A 15,513-nucleotide genomic window follows, 5' to 3' on the forward strand; every position below is an offset into this window, starting at 1 on the left:
GGTTGTCCCGCGGCTTAGTGTTCCGGCATACAGAGGGAAGCAGGCCGAGCGACGCGCCGGCGCCAGCTGGGTATGCACCCCACCCATCGCGTGCGGCGCTGGGGAGGGAGGGGGGGGGGACAAAGGCTAGTGTCGAAGGCAGTGGGAGTGGGAACAAGAAGAAATTCCATACCCTTCGACTGTAGGGTCATACATGGCGCTAGACTTGACCCTGACTCAACCTCTATACGGGGGGCAAGGCCGAGGAGGGGCAAGGTCGGGTCTCTCAACGCCCTTGAGCGGAGTGCGCACTGCGCAGTGGTGGCCCCTACTGTGGCCCTGCTGTGGCCCTGCTGTGGCCCTGCTGTGGCCCTGCTGTGGCCCTGCTCCGCACTGACGTGTCCCGCGCCCGCTATGGACTGACGCCGGAGTCGCAATAATGCGAATTCTCCATTCTGCTATTCGTAATCCCCCCCCCTCTCTCCCCTACAACTCCACAATGTCACATTCTCCAGCCCTTCCGTGCCTCTGCAGAGGCCATGGCCTCCTAGGTTGTTTCTTTTGCTATCACGGCACTAGCTTGTACAAAAGAGGGCCGCCTGTTTCCAATTACAAACAATCACAGAAAATGAACCAAATGAGGGTTTATTATGTTGGTGGGCGATGCTATCTGCGGTTGTTCTCCCCCCACCCCCATCCTGAGCTCCAGATCCACGGGTGCCTCGGGCTCGGGCCGCCCCCGGGGGCAGCCGGGAGCAGATAAAAGCGCCCGCGGGAGAGGTCCGCGGAGAGCATCGGCCGGCGAGCAGCGCGGCGCAGCGTGAACACCCCCGCACGGCGCCCGCCACTCCCCCGCACTGTCCCGCGGTGACCGGCGGCCAGAGAGCAGGGCGGATGTGGGGCGGAGTGTGGTTATCGACCGGTACTTTCTGCTCTGATCGGCCGCCAACAATAAGCAGGGAAGTTAATTATTTGGCGGCCGCGTCCCGTCGCCTCGAGGGCTGGCGGCGGGCACCGCTCTGATGTCGAGCTAGACGCGAAGGGCGCCAGGCCGGCCGTTAAGCCCTGTGGCGAAAAACGCTATGCCACATGCGTCTAGGAATTACAAACAGTTCCTGTAATCTACTTTGACCTCGCTGCTTACCTTCTGAACCTGATTCTCGCGTCGACGCCGAACTGGCCGTCGACGCCGTCGACGTTGTGGACGCTGTATGGACGTCGTGGACGTTGTGGAAGTGCCAACTCTGCTCCTCGACGATTCTCCGCTGCGGCTCCTTGCACCCCGCGGCGCTCGGCTTCCGCTGCTCACCGCCCTCTGTCCGTCTTGAAGCGGTTCAGGGTCCACCGGGAGCCACCCCGGCGGAGACCCGTCCTCCAGAGCAGACACATCCTCCCAGGTGCCGCGACGGCCGCCTGTCCTGCTTGGCCCTCGACGGCGAGGCTCCGGGTCCCGGGTCGCTCCGCCCTCCGCCCGCCCTGCCCGCGCCCTCCTCGGCCTCCGCGACGACCCCCGTGCGCCCCCGACTCCACCGATGGCCAGGTGTACTTGCTTCCTCCGGACGATGCTGAGCTCGGTCCTCGCGCGTGACAGCAGCCCTCTATCCGCCCAGCAGCCCCTCAGCGCATCGTAGGGTCGACGACGCACTGCCCCCTAAATGGCCCACAGCACAACCCCTCGGAGGAAAATATAGTATGGCTGCAGGGCTGCGGCGACTGACTGACGTCGTGGAGGCAAGAGACGGCCGCTCCTCTGCTTTGTGCTCGAGGGGCCCGCCGCGCCCCGACCAGCTTATCGCTATGTGCCCGTGCCCCCGCCGCCCCCTTGACGCTTGTGTGCACTTCGCTTAAGAGTGGGTGTGTGTATGTGTGGCGGTGCAGGGCCGGCCGTGGCGTGATCAGGTGCGCCGTGTGCTCCTCGGAATGCTCTCCTGGAGTTGCCAAAGTGCGAAAGCACTTTGTTTGGGTGCTGGGCGGTTGCCACCCTGTTGCCGCTTTAGGCTGCCACTTTGCCACTTAAAAACCACCTCATTGCCACCCCACTGCCACCTTGCCACTTATTATTTTTTTCCCAGGCCTATAGGGCCCGGATCGTCCTGGAAACTGCGAGAAGGAGGTGTGCTCCAGCAGGACGCCAATCAGGTGGGCAGTAACCTGGGCAGCCGGCTGCTCTCCAACGGGTATCGCCAGGGGAGGGCGGAGGAGCCAGGTAAGAGTACAGAGCCGCCCAGGGGCGCGACCGCAGCTGCCCTCCGCAGGACCTCCTCGTGATGGAAAAGTCTGCCCCGAGTCGCAACTCGCGGCCCAGCGATAAGGATAAGGATCATCCCGCGAGCAGATCTGCAAACACTCTGAACGGCCGAGCCTAAAGAGCCTCTTCAGCCGAGCCCGAGGCAGGCGGCCGCCAGCCGTCCTCGCCGAGCGCTGAGCGCCTTACGGAGAGCGCATAGGCCACCCGGGCGGCCAGCCGTGCGTGGCGGGAGGTGACATTGCCTACCTCGCAGGCGGCCGGAGGTGGGCCGCCAGTGGCGCGGCGCTTTCCGTTCGAACGCCTTCCAGTGGTTCGAGTGGGCACGCGGTCTCCGGGAATTGGGCGGTGCGGGTGACGGTAGAGCCTGGGCAAGCAGGATCTGGATGACTTTAGTGCAGCGTGTGTCACGGCTGTTCATGTAGACAGGGAAGTTTTCGGAAAGGAGCGTGGTGGAGCAGTGGCTCGAAAGGTGTCGGGAGGTGCTCATCAGCAAGATCTTACACTATTGAGTAAATTCCTGACTGATGAGATGGTCGAGGACGCGCCTATCTGCCATCTGACAGGCGTTTATTAATCCGGATACATCTTCCGTTTTTCCATTTTTTCCCCTTCCTGACGTAAGGGAGGGGTGTAAATTCCCGAGGTCGCCCCCTGCCGCCAGAGCTATCCTCGCTGAGCGCCTTACGGCATAGGCAACCCAGGCGGACAGCCGGGCGGGGCGGGAGGCGACCTTGCCTACCTCGCAGGCAGCAGAGGGGGCTGCGGCCCGGCGAGCTGGGTGAGCGCCACCAACTCCATTCCCACTCCCACACACCCCAAGTTCACCAGCGCCACGCCTACTCGCAAAGGCTTGAATGTCAACGCCAACACCCCTGCCCTGCCGGCCCTGCCCCCCATCCCTCTAGTTCCTCTCTCCCTCCCACTCTCGGCGGCGGCGGCGGCGGCCCCTCTAGTTCCTCTCTCCCTCCCACTCTCGGCGGCGGCGTCGCGACTACCCCTGACCTTCGACTCTTCCAGAGAACTCGACTCCCTTTCCCCCCGCGGCCGCTGGCGCCGGCGCTTCTAGGGGAAGGGGCGGGCGGGGGCTGGTTGGGGCAGTGCCGGGTCGATGGAGAGGTGGGAGGGGGTAACGACAACAACGTCGTAGCCCAGTCGTGAGTAGTACAGTGAGCCCCCCACCCAATGACCATTAGCGAGGGAGAAATAATTGTTTGCGACGACGCGATGCCCGCGCCGCGGTCTAATATAATGGCCGAGTGACGTCCCAACGTCCAGGGGGAAGGAGGATCAATGACTGACGAACCGCCAAAGTCGATATGGCATCGCTTCGTTTATTGACACCTGGACGACAGCACGTTTCAACAACCACAACTAGAGATAAAACACGCCCACACACATAAGTTGATTTCCTCGATAATAACAGATTTTATTAGACCATACACATCACAATGTGTGCAACCGAAGACGGCAAAGTTAACAGTTCATTGATGGAACAAATAGAGCAACTTACATAGGTTCTTTTTGAGAGTTGGAGAGGTATTCGGCCTAAAAGACTGTCATCATATCCTCAACCTTCCATAAAAGAATAAGATAATCAAAATCAGAAGGGAAAAAACACTATTATTGATTCAGAACTAATTTGATTTTGTACTAGTGTCATCCCTCAATAAAAATTAGCAATTATCAATATAAATATAAAAACCACAGAACAGACCCAAAACAATAACAGATGACCCTTAAAGTTAACAATTGGAAGTGTTGAAGTGCAGCACAAAAACAATTTCAATGACCTTGTTTTTTTGTTGTTTTTATGTAAATACTTTTCAAAGTATCACATTAAAACAAAATAGAAGTAGCTAATAGAAGTTTCAAAAGAGTCTTCCTTAAAATATCTTCGAATTTGCAGAAATTTATCACAGACATGAAAAGTCACGGCACACTATTAATAACTTTTATACCACTTCAATTTCATGATCCAGTCCATCCCGGCAAAGGAAGATAACTACCCCAACCACGGCCGGTAGAATTTGCTTGCGATGCACCTGGGGAAAATGTCAAAAAAAAAAGTTTGATGTGTATGCTTGAGAATGTTTTTAGAGATCAAACCAATCTGAAACTTCAAAAAGGGCAAATATACTGACCTTTAGCAGCATTATCAACTAAACTTGCCTCCTCAGGACTGAGTTTTAATATGGTGTTGAGCACAGGAACAAGGCGTTGTCTTTCGTCACCATTTTGCAGCGTAATAAACTAAAGATATAAAGTGAAAGTTATAAATAGATGCCATCTATTACAGAACATTCAGAAGATGTATTATGAGAAACACTCTAACTCACCTTTACGACAATATTCTTGAGATACTCCAAGTTGTGAGCATGTTGAGCACGTTCCTCACTACGCTGCTGTCTTCTGATTTCTTCTTTAAGGACTGCATTAAGCTGGGACAGGCGAGCAGCATCGCTTTCCGCTTCACTCAGTAGAGCAGTTAAATGTACAGCTCTTGACTCACATGCACTCAGTTTGGACTGAACCAAGTCTACATTCAAATCCGAAGAGTTAGATCTAGCAAGCTCTGTTAGATGCAAAAATAAATTGTATATTTACATGATTTAACAAAATGCCAACAATAAGTGGAAACGTCATCAGTCTCCTAAGTTGCCAACAAACCTCTAGAATCATCCTCTGGGTAGGATGTTGAAGACAATAATTTATCGAGAGGAACTAGTTCATGTCTTCTGTCTTGAGTTGTAACAGAAATGCGACGTGAGGGGAATGAATCAACACTTTCTGATCCCTGAAGAATGATTACAAATTAAAAAGTGAGACCTATAAACAAACAAGTGTACATTTACTCTGTGCATTTTCTCAAAATGAGATACAAACCTCTCCTTCTTCACGATGAAGAGAGGACAAACGCATAGCCAAGTCAGAGTCTGAATGAACTGTGCTTGGAAGTTGGGCTGTCCACTCTGCAATAGGGGAATGAGCACTCTGTACACTGGGTGCTCGATCACTCTCAGCAGGGGCAGTAGAATAAGTTTTAATTGACATTTGCAAATTTTCTATCTGTTCAGTCAAACTTGCAATCTTTTTCTGATGGGTTGTTTTTAGATCTTCTAGTTGTTGCTGCAGAGAAACACAAAAACACAGATTTAAATTAGTAATTTTCTTTTCAAATTAGTCAGGAAAGGGTGATTGAGGAAAACCCCTACAGACCTTGTAACACTGAACAAGCATATCTGAGTGAAGTTTTGCTTGCTTTGCTTCTTCCACAGCCACTGAAAGACGTTCCTCAGCAGCATTCTGGCGCTCAACAGCCTGAGCACAAGATTCTTTAAAACTCTGGGCCTGCGTAGTGGCTCGTATTTTATCTTCCCGCTCCACATTAACTTCTTGTTGTGCTGCTTGAAGTTGGGACCTAAAGATAATATAAATTGATATCATAGACACAAGCAAAGGAGACTAAACTTAATTCGATAGAAAAATTCCCATACATTGTTTGCTTGAGGTTTTCTTTGAGGCTGCTTATGTTTACTCGTAATCTTTCTACTTCAACTTCTAGTTCTTCAGCATCATGTACAGTGCTAGAGGACAAAACACGATCTTCTTGTTTGGCTGACTGGCGTAATACACTTTGGGCTCGTACTTTGTAGTTTTCAAATTCTCTCCGTACTGTAGCCAGTTCATCTTCCACTGCTTTGTGATTATCTTGAAGGGAAGAACATTGCTCTTCAAGTTGAAAAACCTATTTAAAATATATAAGAATATTATAATATTTTGCATATAATCAAACCATTTAACAGTAAAAATATCATAGAGTACATAAAGATAACCAGAGAGAAAACTTACCTGACGGCTTAGTGCTTCAATTTGATGCCTTGCACTCTCATTGGTTTGCACCTGCTTTGCAGCCAGATCTGAATATTGTATATTTAGTTTCTCAATATTTGTTCGTTCACTCTCAAGCTGTCTCGAAAGCTGGTCAATAGTTTCTTGATTCTCTTTGCATATTAAATTTAATTTTTCAACCACTCCATTAGCTTCAGTTAATTGTTCCCTCAACTCTAGATTAGATTCTTCTTTAACATGCAAATTGGCTTCTAGTTTCTTACATTGGTTTTGTAACTCTACTAATAAAGAGTGTTCTTCTTCCAAATCATTTTCAGATTTCTTCAAACGGTCTCGCTCAGCAGATAGCTGCCGGTTTAGTTCAGACACTGATTTCTGCAAGAACATTTTTAAAATTTTAAGAGTAAGAAATATGCAGGTTGCTTGACCTAACAGTTTAAAGAAAATAGCACAGCAACTCACCTCCATATCAGCCATCTCTAAACTCAAAACACTTTTTTTCTTAGCATCTACACAGACTTTTTCCAATTGCTCTGATAGTTTTTGCTTTTCATCCTTTAAAATGTCAAGTGTGAGATCTTTTTCCTTAATTTCTTTACTTAACTTCTCTATTTCACTTTTAAGTGTCCCTGTTTGTGATAAACTAGACTCAAGAGAGGCCAGTGACGTTTTCAGGCTTGAACCAAGACAAAAAAATAATTTAAATATATTTTGGTAAAATAATGCAAAACACCAATAAAGTAGAGCAAGCTCAATAATAGTATGGAAAAAATACCTCTTTTTCTCATTGATGACTTGTGACAGCTCCTCTTGAACAGAAGCAAGCTCAAATTTCTTTGAAGCAGCTTCTTTAACAGCAGACTCAAGATCTTTGGACAATTGTTGTTGAATCCTTTTTTGGTCTTCGAGTAAATCTTGTAAGCGATCTACTTCAGCTTGGAGGGTCTGAAATAGGAAAACCTCCAACATTTTACGCCTCTTTTCATGGTTATTTTTTTCAAGATTAAAAAACAAATCTTTTACCTGAACAGTCTTTCCATGAGATGCCAATTGAGCAAGTTTCGATTGAAGTTCTGATTTTTCTGTTGCTGATTTCAAACGCTCATTTTCTAACGTTTGGGTGATATCTGTTACTCGTTTCTTTAATTTGACAGCTACAACCCGCAACTGGAGCCAAAGATTGCAGTTAAGGTTGGTAAAGTCAATAAGTGCACACACGCACCATTTAAAAATTACCTTTGTGTATTTATCTTCAAAAGAGTCTTCCAAGTCCTTCATTCTTGTCATCTCTTCGGCTCTGCTTAAGGAAAATGTACTGGAAATTTCAGTATTTGTTGAGTCAATAGCAGCTATTAGGCAAACAGAGATAGATTAGGATTCATGCAGAAAACAGTTAAAAGAATATAAATATCATAAACAAGGTTTACAGAAATTTTACCAGCGTCTCTTAGTTTGGAAATCTCTTGCTCAAGCTCTTGTATAAACGATTCTTTTTCAGATAAACTGGTTTGTACCAAACGTAATTTTTCTTTAAATTCCTCTTCACACTGATAAGCAACTGCTAGTTTTTCATTAAGACCAACAATTTCATTCTGCTTTATTTCAAGTAGATCATGTGTGTCGGCTAACTTCTGCAGCGTTTCTAGCTTTTGTGTTTCCATAGATAGAAAATCTTCCTTAACTTTGGAGAGTTCCGATAAAATCTGACACGTTTCTGCACTCATTTTAGAAATTTGTTCATCTCTTACGACAATTTCACTCTCAAATTTGGTCTTTTCCTCTGTGGATATTTCAGTAGATTGAACAGGTTGTTGTGACTGTGAAGATATTTTAAAATTTTGAACCTCTGACTCTAAATCAGTTACTGATGACATTAATTTTTCTATATGTTCTTGCTTTTCTCTGACTATTGTTTGGGCATCCTTCAATTGGTCTTGTAGGGTAGACACAAATTCCTCCTTTTCCTTGATCTCATTAAGTTTTTCCATGAGTGAGTGATTTAATTCCTCATTTCCATTTTCTAGAGATGAAATCTTCTGACAAAGGCTCATATTTTCTGATTCTAAACAATCTATTTTAGAAGAAGATTCTGATAACATCTGAGCAAAGTCTTCCTTTATTTGCTGTAACTCTGTTCTCATCTGAATTACTGAGTTTTCTTTCAGACCGATTTCTTCATCTTTTATTGTAATTTCATGCTGCAGCTTCGAGTTTTCTGCAGCCAAACTGTCAGCCAATGGTTTATCCTCTATTATTGTTTTGCATTCTTCCAGACGGCAATTGATCGCACGTTTTTCAGATTCCAAGGATGAGACCTTCTGAGACAGAAGTTCATTCTCTGATTGAAGTTGAATTACTGCAGTAGAATACTCTGAAGATGCTATTTCAAGCTCCTGGAATTTATGTTTTATTTCTTCAAGTGCTGATGAAAGTTGAGCCAAGGTTTCCTCTTTCACATGATTTTTTTTATCTCTTTCTGCTAGTTCATTTTCCAATCTCAATTTTTCTGCTGTCAATATTTCAACCTCGTTTTCTGCAGGCTTTGATTCTATGACGTCTTTCAAGTTTTCCAACTGTGAACTTAACCCTATAATTTTTTCACAGCTCTCAGTGTAAAGAGACTGTTTTTCAGCAAGTTCCATTTCAAGTCTGCACAAATGGACCTTCTGTTCATTAATACACTGTTCCTGTGCCTTTATGTCTTCTTCTTTCTTGTGTAGCACATCTTCAAGGTTTAGAATGTCTTGTTTCATTTGCAAATCCCTATTTCTTTGTTCTTGTTCATTTTTTAAACTTTCTTCTAAGTATTTCAATTTGCTACATAACTCTTGATGACATTTTTCAAAAGTTTCCTTTTCAGTGTTGAGAGTATCTTGTAGAATCTTTGTCTCACTATCTTTGGTTTCAACCATCTTCTCCAATTGGCTTTTAAGATAAGATACTTCTCCCAATTCTTCTTTAATTTTCAGAAGTTCAGTTTCTTGGGTTACAATTTTGACTTTTGATGTTTCCAATTCAAATGCAAGCTGGGAATTTTCTGAACTAAGATCTTCCATTTTGGATTTGAGCTGTTCATTTTCTGAGATATCAACATGAATCGAGTTGCCAGAGTCCTTGTCATGTTTCTCCTGTACAGAACTTTCTTTGCTTTCTCTGGCACTTTTAAGATCAGCTTCTAACTTAAAGCGAAACTCAGCTTCCTATAAAATTCATAGAGATAAAATTAGGACATATGCATAAAAAGAAGACCTGCAGTAGGTCTGGAAAATAATAGCAAATGAAGGAAATAAAGAAACGTACTGCCTTCTTATCACTTTCACATTTCTGAAGTTTCTCCTCCAAAGATCTTACAAGGTCTTCTTGCTGCGCAATGTGTTTTAAAAACTCTGAGGGGTAATAAGAATACATTTTTGACAGAGCAATTGAAAAGCAATAAAACAACACATGGTTACAGAAGTGTCAATGCATGAAGATAACACAAAAATGGAAAACCACTCTATCTTACCAGATTTCGATTCCTTAGCTTTTTGAGCAATTAAAATAGCTTGCCGATACTTTTTGATGAGTTCCTCTTGGCTTAACCTCTCTAGCGGAGTTTTGTGGCTCGTCTGCGAGTCATCCTGCAACATACACAAACAAATATTTCAGAGCCATACTGGTAAGAAAATTCAAAACTAATTTTGAATTTATCCAGAAATAAATGAAAAAATGTTGACAAAGATTGAAGAAAGTTTAGATGGAAATTGAAAATTTTACGCTGATTGATAACATTTAATAAAAACAGACTGTCATAGACAAATTTGTGAATAAAAAAAATACGAAAATTATTGCAACATAATAAATAAGCGACAAGGGGGAAAAAATAACTTACAGTGTCTTTGGTACTCATTCTGTAATTCTACAGTCCTGAAGTGTCAAAACACCTCAAGTTAGTAAAACTGTAAGGTGGATAACGCGTAGTTTTGACTGACGGTGTCAAAATTGACTGCAGACCTCCTCTTCTACTCTGAGTCAACGTCTTTTTTTCACGAAATCCATATCAAAAATCGATATAACTACTATTTTCCCTACGTTGCAGAAGCAAAACGACGTAGAATCATCTGTCAAGTCAAGTGACTGTACCGAAAACTGCATGCTGTCCAACATAATAATGCTCATTTATTTACATCTTGATTGTTGACACTTGAGAAGCTTGAGAGGCATTTGCACGGTTTAGACTGGCTACGATTGTCATTTATTGGATACGTTCTAGTGGGTTTTCGAGGCCTCTGATTGGCTGATTTTCAAATAGAACGTATCCAATAAATGACAATCGTAGCCAGTCTAAACCGTGCAAAAGTTAATTGTCTCTATCCACAGAATTTTGTTTTGTTCATAGTTTCAGTTAGAATTGTCTTTGAAAAATGCTGTAACTCAACGAAAACTTCCACATCATTCCATCCTAAAGCGCCGGTTTGCCAGCCCGAGGATTACCGCGCAGGTTTGGTTTTGTTATTGTTCTTTCGCCCCGGCTCGACAACACTTCTCTCTAGCTGTTTTAAAGTAAGTTATTCTGTTTGTTCAAAAATACTTGAAGGTGTATTCTAAAAGTACTTCGTTTACGACTGCACGGATTATCTCTATCAAATTTGTTGCTCGCTAAGTAGTAACCTAACCTCTTCGTTTAAGAGGTCATATTTCGTATTTCTCGCATTTGTGTGGGTTGCGTGGGTTTGTGATCTTGAAGTAACTGCAGTGAAAACTATACGTCATTCGTAATGTGAGTGCTAGCTTTTACACTATTTGGGCACTATTTTAACGGAAGTGTCGAGACTTAGGCTCTTTATCCACTTCCTCCGAGACGTTGGCAACCATGAGGTTAATTTCTTGTTTACATTTCGTGTGTCAAAAAATCTGAAGATTTCTATTCTTCTATCTTACATCGCGTTACTTTTTGAGTTCTCTCTTTGGGGAAAGAAGAAGAGAAAACGAAATACTTGGGCTTACTCATATGGCAAGCCAAGTGCGGAAATTTTCCGTTCCTGAGTTTTTGGCAAGTGTAGCAGCTATAACCTAGACCAAAGAAATTAAACAAGTCTAGTGTTTTCCGGCTTGTGGCTATAACTAGAAGAGTTATGTGGTTCCAAAGTTTCCTGCTAGTAGGATTCTCCTTTAGCCTTTGCATTGGTGAATTTTGCTCAATTAATAGAGATGGGAGCAATGAGTGTCACCAACAGGTGGTTGACGATGCCGAACCATCAAAGTATTCAAGAGAGCTGAATGATCAATGGATTGATCTCAAAAGAAAAATATCAATTGCATTTGAAAATTATGAAGAGTGTTCTGCTAAAAACTGCAGCTGTCATGCCCATGTAATCCAGGAAAATTTACTCAATTTCAAAAATGGTATCACACCTCAGATGATAAAAGCTGCTGAGAGCAGAGGGACAAAGTATCAAATCATCAACCATCGTCTGTACAGAGCCAAAGCATGTATGTTTCCAGCACGGTGTGCCGGGGTAGAGCATTTCCTATTTAAAATGAAATCAAAAATTCCTGATACAGAGTTTATTTTAAATACAAGAGACTGGCCTCAAGTAAGCAGGTATCACAACCAATTGCAGCCTGTCTTTTCATTCAGTAAAACAGACGAGTATTATGATATTTTATATCCAGCATGGAGTTTTTGGGAAGGTGGCCCTGCAATCAAGCTCTACCCCACTGGCTTGGGTCGCTGGGACAGACATAGAAACTCATTAAAGGAAGCATCTGATACTTGGAGCTGGGAAAAAAAATCTAATGTTGCATTTTTCCGAGGATCAAGGACTACTGAAGAAAGAGATCCCTTGATATTACTGTCCAGAGAGGAACCGAGTCTGGTTGATGCTGCCTACACCAAAAATCAAGCCTGGAAATCTAATGCTGACACTCTTAATGTTGCTCCTGCTGAGGAAGTGTCTCTTGAAGAACATTGTCGTTTCAAGTACTTGTTTAATTTTCGGGGAGTTGCGGCAAGTTTCCGTCTGAAACATCTTTTTCTGTGTAAAAGCCTTGTATTTCATGTGGGTGATGAGTGGATTGAATTTTTCTACCCAGCCATGAAACCATGGGTACATTATGTGCCTGTTGAAAATGGGGAAACTAAAGAACAAATCAAGCAACTGCTTAATTTTGTAAGAAACAATGAAGATATTGCAAGAAAAATTGCAGAACAGGGCTATAATTTTATTTGGAATCATCTTGAAATGAAAGATGTTACTTGTTACTGGAGGAAACTTCTCAAGAGATACTCAAAGCTTTTAACATACCAGCCCTCCTTGGATGATAGATTAGTTGAGGTGAAGCACTCTTCCTGATGACGTATGCAGACAGATCCAACACACATTTTTAAAATGTAAGACTTGGAAAACTTTCACTCATTTTTTAATTACTAATTTGTTATGGAGATGACATCATGTTAATTAGTAATGGAAAATATAATTCAAAAAATTGAAGTCCCAACAAATAATCTCAAACTTCTTTTAGTTTGTTTGTCTTTATAATACTGATCAGTTTTCTCGTAAGAATGTACTCAGAATTACACAGGTTTTCAACTAGGTTGAAATGATCCATCTCTGGAACTTCAAACCAGCTGGCTTCAAATTTTTCTTTGCACAGTTTCTGAAATAAACAATAGTATACATTTTAAGTTATGTTATGTTCTATTATGTACAGTCACTACTGTTTTCAGTTAGTACATCAAAGCTTACCTCTATGAAATCTTTTGACTGTGCTTGAAATGATGGGGAATCATGCTGTCCAAAGATTGCCAGAATCTTAACATCACGATATCTTACATTCATACTCATTGGACTGTGCTTGTCTGCTTCCTCCCTGAACAGAAAATCAGAACAGAGAATATTAGACCATACATGTTTTGCCTCTAATTCCTTTTTTTTTTTGTTTGATTGTTACAGAGCGTTTTACAATTATGGAAGACTACGAAACAGCAGTTCGAGAAAGCATCCGTGCTGATAGTATCATTGAGCTATTGAAACTTCTGGAAGGAGGTACACCTGATGTTACATTGAAGACTGGCTGGACACCACTCATGTATGCTTGCAGCTATGCCAAGGATTCTATTGTAGATTATTTATTAAGGAATGGTGCTGAGGCAAATTGTGACTGTGAATTTTTCACACCTATTATGGCTGTTTGCAATTCAAATTCATTTGAAGAAGAAAAGCTTGTGAACTGTGCGCAATCTCTCATAAAACATGGTGCAAATATTGATAATATGGATAAGCACAAGACAACAGCTCTTATGTATGCATGTACAAGAGGACATGAAAAATTAGTTTCCATTCTTTGTAAGGCAAAGTGCGAGGTCAATAGATTTGACAACGATGGTTACAGTGCCTTACATTTGGCTTGTTCTGGTAATCATTCCAATATTGTGCAGATTCTCTTAAAACATGGAGCTGATAAATATATTCGGGACAGGCGAGGTCGTTTGCCTTTAGATTTGGCCATTACTAAGGGCTCAGAGGATATCATCCAAATGCTTGATGATCAACATCTTCAAATTGAAGCTGATACTCCAATGTCTTACACACAGAAGAAATCATCCTTTGAAGAGGTACTTCTTGAATTACCTAGTACCAACTCTGCTGGTCAGGATGGCTTTTATAAGGATGTAGAGATACTTCTTGATGGAATGAGATTAGGGCAGAAAGCAGAGCTATTTCAAAGTAAAAAAGTGAGTCTTGCCAAATTTTTAAACATTACAAATGAGGAATTAAAGAAGCTTGGTATTTATTTCTCATCTCATCGTGAGCGGATCATTGAGGGCAATAAGTGTTTCTTTCAACGCCCATGGGGTGCTGGTTCACTACCAGCCTTAAACCAAAATAATAATTTAAAGGCAGTAGAAATAATGGATATTGTCCGCTCTTTGGCCAACTTTGTGAAACATCTTCACATAATTTGGGCGACTTCTATTTACTGCAATGAAAGAATAACTTTATCTCCAGACGACCCCAAGGTTGAAGACCTCTACCAGATTTTGTTACAAACTTATAAGCAAACCAAGTGTTTAATGAAGGAGCTCCATTTTATTCAGGAGCATGTGGAAAAGCTGGAAAAGGTAGACAAAGTCCAATATGTCGACCTTATTCTGCCTAAAAAATCCAACAAACATGTGTCTTTTAGCAAACTGTTCTTGGCATCTGCATTTTGTGCCCTTGTTGCTTGGAAAAGTAATCTGATACATATTTTCAAATAGATCTGAAAATAATTTTTCCTTATGCAAGTATTATCATATGATAAGACTGAACTTTTACTTAAAAGAAATAAATAAACTTATATCAACTTGAAACTTATATAAAAGTACTCCAGATATGAGTGTGTGATACTAGTTAAATATTCCTTTGTTTATTTTTATGTTGGGATAAATCTAAGATAAGTACTTCTCATTATTTTTTCCAATTAAAATTTGTTTTTCAATGTTTTATTGTTAAGTTGAACAGTCTGGTGTCATTTTCAAGGAATTAATGACCATCGGGACATACAAACTTAATTACCTACCTTGCTTCCACAGAAGGTAGTTAGTTAATGCTTGATTAACTGCTATATTATGTTAATAACTCTTTTCTGATCACCTGTGTCGCTGTGTCTATAAATAAATAATATTATTTACCCCTAAGTTTCTCGTTTGCTATACTCACTCGTCCATCTTGAGAGGCCCGTTGATGTACGTGTGCGCGATGGGCTTGAGGTCGAACACCCCGCTGATGGGTAGGAAGCCGCGCACGAGCTGGACTTGGCGCAGGGTCAGCGACTCCATCCAATCCGACGCGAAGAGGATCCCAGAGAGGTGGCCCCCCGCGGAGAAGCCGCTAAACCAAACTCCACTGTGCCCCAAAATATACAAATTTAAACAAAGTAATTAGAAACATGCAAACTTGCCGACTGTACTTTTCCTGCTCGTTCTGTGTGTGCGAGGATCAGCGATACTCACCTGGAGCCCAGCTTCTCAGCGAGGTCCATGATGTAGCTGCCGGCGCGCTTCGTCTCCTCCACGATCCGCTTCATGTCGGCTGGAAGGAGAAGGGTCAGTTACCTACGCCGTTCCAATAACAGGCAAGTTCTCTCCGCCGTCAGTTCCGTGTAAAGGGGAATAAGGGGTCGTGCACATGCTACGTGCCCTAGTGGGGGGTATAAATGTTATGGCCTCCCCTCCTTGAAGGGTCACATGATCACTATCCGTGTTCATAGGGGTTCCATGATGCTTGTATCCCCTCTCCCGAGGACACGTGTAGGGCCGGGTGCGCTCACCGTCGGGTGCGAGGTCGTAGCCGACGACCACGACTCGTATCCCCGCCTTGACCAACGGCCCCGCGGGGTAGCAGGATATGTCCTTGTTGAGGTGCTGCCAGTACCCGCCGTGGATGTAGACAAATATCGGAGCATCTGTCGGA

At 43.3% G+C, this 15,513-nt stretch overlaps 4 protein-coding genes across 8 annotated transcripts in view; 1 reads left to right on the forward strand and 3 right to left on the reverse strand.

Moving 5' to 3' along the window:
- LOC113206427 (uncharacterized) overlaps window positions 1-1,429 on the reverse strand; it is a 31,820-nt gene extending 30,391 nt beyond the window's left edge. The window contains exon 1 of the mRNA XM_026422514.2: window positions 1,124-1,429. The gene's annotated coding sequence lies outside the window, so the exon portion shown is untranslated. The remainder of the gene's footprint in view (window positions 1-1,123) is intronic.
- A 2,109-nt stretch (window positions 1,430-3,538) lies between these two features.
- Window positions 3,539-10,208, reverse strand: LOC113206383 (GRIP and coiled-coil domain-containing protein 2). Its single transcript, XM_026422448.2, has 16 exons — window positions 9,948-10,208; window positions 9,582-9,696; window positions 9,377-9,462; window positions 7,515-9,276; window positions 7,313-7,425; window positions 7,100-7,243; window positions 6,852-7,021; window positions 6,539-6,752; window positions 6,077-6,451; window positions 5,722-5,972; window positions 5,444-5,645; window positions 5,111-5,353; window positions 4,895-5,021; window positions 4,564-4,799; window positions 4,369-4,477; window positions 3,539-4,269 (listed from the first exon to the last, which is right to left on the reverse strand). The coding sequence occupies exons 1-16, from the start codon at window positions 9,963-9,965 to the stop codon at window positions 4,196-4,198; spliced, it is 4,239 nt and encodes a 1,412-aa protein (XP_026278233.1). The 5' UTR covers window positions 9,966-10,208; the 3' UTR covers window positions 3,539-4,195.
- A 158-nt stretch (window positions 10,209-10,366) lies between these two features.
- Window positions 10,367-14,738, forward strand: LOC113206384 (O-glucosyltransferase rumi homolog). 5 transcript variants are annotated; one of them, XM_026422449.1, is made up of 2 exons: window positions 10,367-10,556; window positions 13,012-14,738. In XM_026422449.1, the coding sequence occupies exons 1-2, from the start codon at window positions 10,382-10,384 to the stop codon at window positions 14,316-14,318; spliced, it is 1,482 nt and encodes a 493-aa protein (XP_026278234.1). In that variant the 5' UTR covers window positions 10,367-10,381; the 3' UTR covers window positions 14,319-14,738. The 5 variants fall into 5 exon arrangements, with proteins under 5 accessions (XP_026278234.1, XP_026278235.1, XP_026278237.1 ...); XM_026422450.2 differs by having other exon boundaries at window positions 10,480-10,618; XM_026422452.2 differs by lacking the exon at window positions 10,367-10,556 and adding an exon at window positions 10,662-10,835.
- LOC113206387 (kynurenine formamidase) overlaps window positions 12,462-15,513 on the reverse strand; it is a gene marked incomplete in the record, with an annotated part of 22,822 nt that continues 19,770 nt past the window's right edge. The window contains 5 exon segments of the mRNA XM_052267338.1: window positions 12,462-12,715; window positions 12,805-12,928; window positions 14,761-14,946; window positions 15,054-15,132; window positions 15,371-15,505. Coding sequence (XP_052123298.1) covers window positions 12,566-12,715; window positions 12,805-12,928; window positions 14,761-14,946; window positions 15,054-15,132; window positions 15,371-15,505 — 674 coding nt within the window.

Source organism: Frankliniella occidentalis, unplaced genomic scaffold (genome assembly GCF_000697945.3).
Source record: "Frankliniella occidentalis isolate FOCC.00 unplaced genomic scaffold, Focc_3.1 Scaffold50, whole genome shotgun sequence".
Lineage (NCBI taxonomy): Eukaryota > Metazoa > Arthropoda > Insecta > Thysanoptera > Thripidae > Frankliniella > Frankliniella occidentalis.

What these genes read in the sequence shown, in the direction of transcription:
- LOC113206383 (XM_026422448.2), bottom strand. An exon ending in TTCCAAACTAAGAGACGCTG is followed by an intron (nt 7,426 to 7,514) that starts GTAAAATTTCTG and finishes TTTGCCTAATAG; the next exon opens with CTGCTATTGACTCAACAAAT. An exon ending in TTGAAGATAAATACACAAAG is followed by an intron (nt 7,244 to 7,312) that starts GTAATTTTTAAA and finishes CTTTGGCTCCAG; the next exon opens with TTGCGGGTTGTAGCTGTCAA.
- LOC113206384 (XM_026422449.1), top strand. Translation starts at nt 10,382, where the DNA reads ATGACAATCGTAGCCAGTCTAAACCGTGCAAAAGTTAATTGTCTCTAT. An exon ending in GCCCGAGGATTACCGCGCAG is followed by an intron (nt 10,557 to 13,011) that starts GTTTGGTTTTGT and finishes TGATTGTTACAG; the next exon opens with AGCGTTTTACAATTATGGAA.